The 5,458-nt window shown below is 38.0% G+C and overlaps 1 protein-coding gene across 6 annotated transcripts; it reads right to left on the reverse strand.

Moving 5' to 3' along the window:
• Positions 1-442: 442 nt before the first annotated feature.
• dazl (deleted in azoospermia-like) lies at positions 443-4,978 on the reverse strand. Of its 6 annotated transcripts, none has more exons than XM_056741378.1 (10): positions 4,890-4,978; positions 4,221-4,334; positions 3,816-3,907; positions 3,573-3,624; positions 2,985-3,051; positions 2,765-2,895; positions 2,581-2,661; positions 2,391-2,466; positions 1,487-1,563; positions 443-1,336 (listed from the first exon to the last, which is right to left on the reverse strand). In XM_056741378.1, the coding sequence occupies exons 1-10, from the start codon at positions 4,902-4,904 to the stop codon at positions 1,217-1,219; spliced, it is 825 nt and encodes a 274-aa protein (XP_056597356.1). In that variant the 5' UTR covers positions 4,905-4,978; the 3' UTR covers positions 443-1,216. The 6 variants fall into 6 exon arrangements, with proteins under 6 accessions (XP_056597356.1, XP_056597355.1, XP_056597357.1 ...); XM_056741377.1 differs by lacking the exon at positions 4,890-4,978 and adding an exon at positions 4,464-4,764; XM_056741379.1 differs by lacking the exon at positions 4,890-4,978 and adding an exon at positions 4,464-4,760 and having other exon boundaries at positions 443-1,341.
• Positions 4,979-5,458: the final 480 nt, after the last annotated feature.

The raw sequence follows: 5,458 nt of genomic DNA on the forward strand, positions 1-5,458 counted from the left end.
TGCGATCCTCAATGAAATAAGCTTATGAATTTTAATACCGAACAGTTTTTTGTGACAAGGAATGAAACACCTTTACAGCAGCAGATTATACGCATTAAGACCTAAAACCATCTCTTTTGTTTAGGTTTAATAACTAGAATCCTAAAACAAGAGACTGAAAGCCTAGCTATGTTAAAGTTGAAAATCTTGCACTCCCATTAAAGAGACAAAGGACTTAGACAAGACCAATACAAATTTTATTTTTTATTAACACAAACACCGCAAAACCTTACAAAGCCAACCTTACAATATTTAACTAATGTACAATAGAAACCTGGAGTACAGTGATTGGCAAAAGCTCTCAGACTATGGTGCAGGAGAGCCCGTAATTCCCACGAGGCCACAGAAACATGAAATAAAATGGAAACGTTACAATGCAAATGTTTAAAGAATGTATTATGTATGATAAATCAGCTACCATCTATTAAGTTAACCCCCCAGTAGAAAGAGTGTTACAAATCTACGAATGATAAAATGTCAGTGCTTTGTGTTCCAAACACCCAGGACTCTTTGCAAACATCTTTTAAAACCAAAACAAAATTGAACGTGAAAAAAAGTGTAGAACAAAGAAAAAAAGAATAGAACAATGGAGCATGACTGTGTTCACAGTGATATCAAAGTCCGTTATTGTTCTGAAACCCAAAAACAAGTTTGTGTCTTTTACAGGGCCGAGTATAAAATGTTATCATACTGTGTGAATTAATGCAATGATTTTATTTACACCTCTCAACTGCACGAACTTGGAGGACAACCGGCAATAACAAAAATTTAATCTTGGTACAGTGATAACTACAGACGCATGAATGAAACTACAATTTTGTACAGATAAAAGGGGAAAAAAGAAGCCACTGTACCCTCGTCCTCAACATCATCAACATAACGTGCCCTGAATGTGAGAACCCCAAAATGAAACTATTTGAACGGTGAACACTCCCTTGCTTAGATGAGTCAATAAAAAAATTAAACACGACATGAAAACCTCTGAACAAGTTACCTTAATGCATACAGTGCATCACCAAGAGTGAATCAAACATTAAAATAAGCAAACATAAGTAAAATATAAATATGCATTTGTGATCTTAAAAGTGTCTCTAAAGTTAGTTGGCCATGACAAAGAAAGGAAAACACACAATACAAATAAATGGGCGGAGAAAGCAATTAAGTGCAGATGTGAAAACTACACCTTCACATCACACCCCGGGGCGACCCTCTCTGAAAATGCCTTCAAAAACAGAAATCTTGAGGATGTTCCCTGCTTGGTCTCCAGCAAGATGTTCTTCTCTGCTTCTATGGGAGTCTACCCTAAGGAAAGGAATAGTTTCCTGTGAATGGGACTACAAGCTTACTACAAAGTATATTTTGAACAACGTTGTTAACCAGCGCCCATTCACTTGCACTGCTTTTGTGTTCATACAATAGAAGAACCACATCTCTGGCAAATACGTACCATGAAAAAGGAGTCTGTGCAGCTGGTAAAAGCTACAGAAGGGTTAGCAAAGTTTGGACTCCACAATCCACATAGTTCTGAAATTAAAAACAAAAACCTAAACAGCAATCACTTGTTAAGAGAAACACAGGTGTTTTTTGACATTTTCATGGTAAGCCAGCACTGCCCTCTAATGGCTTAGTAAAGCAAAAAAGATACGGGAATGAACATGTACACAACACATTACAACTACTGGCCAGGTATTATTCTTACTACACAAACTTCCTCAAAATATTTGTTTTCTGTGTTACAATTTACCGCGTAAGGGCAAACTTGCTATTATACATATTTTCTAAGGATGGCAGGTTTGAGATAGAACCACAATAATCCAGGTCACCCTCTTAGAGCTGTACACACCGGGACGATAATCACACGCAGTTATTGGCATCATTTTTCAAGACATTTTTTTGGCGTTCATACCCAAACAATTTTCACTGGCGATAAGCCGAGTGAAAATGCAATTTCACTCCCTAACATAGATGTCGCTTAATGAAAAACCCCGGTACACACTTTATGCTTCGGACACTCGCTTGTCACACAGAAGAATTCATCTTGCTTCCTCTTCATCAATGTGTGCTCGGGCAAGACCATTTTGTTTGCTTTAGCGCCACAAAGTCCTGTTTTACTGTAACTTCAGCAGCTCCAGGCACGTGAAAAAAAGCGCCAATCTCAGTGGTCGGCCATTTTACGCGGCAAATAAAACCCCCCAAAAAAGATGTCACTTTTACGGCTGTAGTTATGTGTGTCGGTGTGCACACTCACATTGGTGCCATTTTATTAGTTGCGAGGCGTTAAATGTCGAGGATAAACGCGTGCGATTATCATCCCGGTGTGGTCAAGCCATGATGCTATATTGATTACCAACCGGAAAAAAGGGGTGGATCGCTGACCTGATTGACAAGCCTCGTTCTCTGCTCTCCACACCACTGTGGCAGGGGATACTACACAAAAACAACACTGGTTAAAAAAGCTTTTATTTTGTTTGCCTAGAAGTCAGAACGAAACTAAATTTTGCATTAGACGATACATTTATAATGGCACATACGCCAGTGTACCTGGTAAGCATACGTGGTCTGTGCATAGTTCATGGGCACTTGTGGGATCATAACTCCTGGAAGGCTGGAATAAGAGTAAGGCTACAAAACAACAAGAAATAAAATGGAAATTATAGAGAAGTTATATATATATATTTTTTTTTAATTCGGGTTTATATGAAGAATAACTTTAAATACAAGTTACCTGCATGTATTGATTCCCTCCATTGAAGACAGGTGAGGGTGGGGCCAGGCTTGGGGCGCAGCAGCTGCAGTAGACATATGGGGAGGGGCTTACCCACTGTGAAGGACCAATCATGGGAGACTGCATAGAACCTAAAAAAAAGTTGAGGGTAATTGAACACTTAAAATTGTTTGGTTAGTTTCAAATGGTACCGCAATAATGCCGAGTATAGAACACTTACGGGAATTTCGCTCTTTCATGATGGCTGGCCCAAGTTTAAGTTTCTTTCCTTTAAAACTGATCGGTTGCTGGAAAGGAATCAAATATGGGATGTTAAAAATGGCCTTTTAACTTAAATTCAACACATTCAGTCGTGACACCTGTGGACTTCAGGTACAAAACTCACCAGAAAATGTACTTATAGAGACTGACATATTTAAAATCACACAGGTGAGAAATTTGCTAGCTTGTAGTGGTAACATGACTGCAACTGTTGCTAATTTAACTCTTGTGTAACATGTAATTTTATAATTTAGTAATGTGGCAGACGCTTTTATCCAAAGCGATTTACAGTGCACTTATTACAGGGACAATCCCCCTGGAGCAGCATGGAGTAAAGTGTCTTGCTTAAGGACACACTGGTGGTGGCTGCTGGGATTGAACCAGAAACCTTTGATTTACCAGTTCAGTGGTTTAACCCACTAGACCACCATCTCACACATGTGGACGCTTCTATGAACCGGTCTGCTTATGCTTAGAAATAACCAACCTTCAAAGATCAAAAGAAACACATAAAAGTAATTGAAACGGGTCAAAGTGACCATCTTACATCAACGATGGTCTGGATATCGACATCATCAGTGAAATAGACGAAACCGTACCTGCAAGGAAGAAATATTTTTCGTGAAAGTAACATCCAAATTTTCTCACAACTGAAGTGAATGTTTAAACGATCACAATGTGGGCTCATGATAAGGGATACGTGAATAGATTTTATCCTCATTACCGAACAGTGTGTCCAGGACAACATAAGTAAATTTGATGAATTTTCAGAAATGTATTAAACACTTACCCTTTGCATATCCCTCCGCGATAAGTGATTATTTTGACTTCCTTCACAGAGCCAAATTTAGCAAAGAAGTCTCTGATCTCATTCTCATCGACCTGATGGTGTACATAGTGCACATGGTGTGTATAGCAAAACAACTCAACTACTTCAAGCCTGAAACATTCATCACATTTCACCGAACAAATCAAAAAGTAATGTATCTGTTTGAACCACAGAAACAGAACATGGACACTGGTTCATGATAAACCCTTAACAAGTTTATGGTATTTGTAATAAAAACAAATCACAGTTTAAATATGCAGTTTGTTGCTAGAACTGGTATTGGCAACCATATGACAACAAATGAAAACATGATCACTACAATTAAAACGTGGGTAAGGTAGTTCTCGAAAAAAAAAAATGGCTCACCTTCATGTCAATCCCGCCGACGAACAGCGTGTTGGGCGTCATCTTGCCTTCCGGTAAAATATAACCGTTAGATAACTTCAGAGATGACTGTAATCCCTGTCGTTTCTGTATATCCTGTGTGTTTCACAACAATTTTAACTACATCAAGATGCATTTATCAAAAAAGTGAAGCAAGTGTATCGTTTAATGTTTATCAGGTTAACGTTAAACCACCCGAACGAGGCGAGAGATTTAGTTTGTTACCTTTGAATACAGGCCACATATCAAACACAAGGGTAACTGAACGCCCGGATACATCTTAGATTTGAAACAAGGCCACAATTCACTTTAGATTAACAATACCCTGAACCCCCAAAGTCACCAGGAACGCTATAACATGAACAAGTTTCAATGTGTCCGATCACACACGGGTCCATCACGTACACAATCCTCACGTTTCTTTAATAAGCAATCTGGGGATTTTGTCAAAAATGAGTTAATTGGAAGGACATCTGTGATCTCCTGATGGATATATAAACTAATGGGCGACGCTCCGATTTGACCTGATGACGAGTTTGCCGCGCAAAGACTTCGCGTACAGCACAAAATTCGACATTAAACGCAATCGGCCTTGTCGATTGTAGGTACTGATAAACATTTTAATTATTAATATCGTTGATTTCCACTTACCATATTTAAAAGCATTAAAACCCTTGAATAAGTTAATGGATCGAGTGGCCTCGCTCTGTGCTCCAGGAAGGAGTTGGATTAGCGCCCCACCCATACTAGGTCCTAATTGGAGAAATTGAGGATTTTTTTAATATTTTTTAATTCTACTTGCTAAATAAGACCTTTTAATCATTTAGAAGTGAAATTCTACATTTTAATAATGAAGTTTTTTTTACATATTTTCCCGTAATATAGCTGAGCTACAACATTGACGTACGTTTACATTTTTTAAAGACCTGCAGTTTGGACACTTTTTGGACCTTGAAAAGTTGTTTACTTTATTTTGCATGTGAAAATAAACACAAGACATTATTAGTTTAATTTACATTTTTGGGTTTAGTTGACTTCGAAGTTTGAATTTGTTTCGGATGACGTAGTCACGATCTTATTGGATCTCGCGTTTAATAAACGGTTGTGGATGCGGTTTAGAAGCAACAAGGTGAAGATAAAAGAATAAGTAAATATATATAAAATTTTGGTATATAACAGATACAAAGATAGAAAGACTAATACACATGAACAGCTTTGGA

This window comes from Triplophysa dalaica, chromosome 25, assembly GCF_015846415.1.
Source record: "Triplophysa dalaica isolate WHDGS20190420 chromosome 25, ASM1584641v1, whole genome shotgun sequence".
Lineage (NCBI taxonomy): Eukaryota > Metazoa > Chordata > Actinopteri > Cypriniformes > Nemacheilidae > Triplophysa > Triplophysa dalaica.

Excerpts from the sequence above, each read along its gene's own strand:
- dazl (XM_056741377.1), bottom strand. The coding sequence starts at position 4,517 with ATGTATCCGGGCGTTCAGTTACCCTTGTGTTTGATATGTGGCCTGTAT. Across the intron at positions 4,335-4,463 it reads TATGTGGCCTGTATTCAAAG|GATATACAGAAACGACAGGG; the intron begins GTAACAAACTAA and ends TGAAACACACAG. Across the intron at positions 1,337-1,486 it reads GCACAGACTCCTTTTTCATG|ACTCCCATAGAAGCAGAGAA; the intron begins GTACGTATTTGC and ends TCCTTAGGGTAG.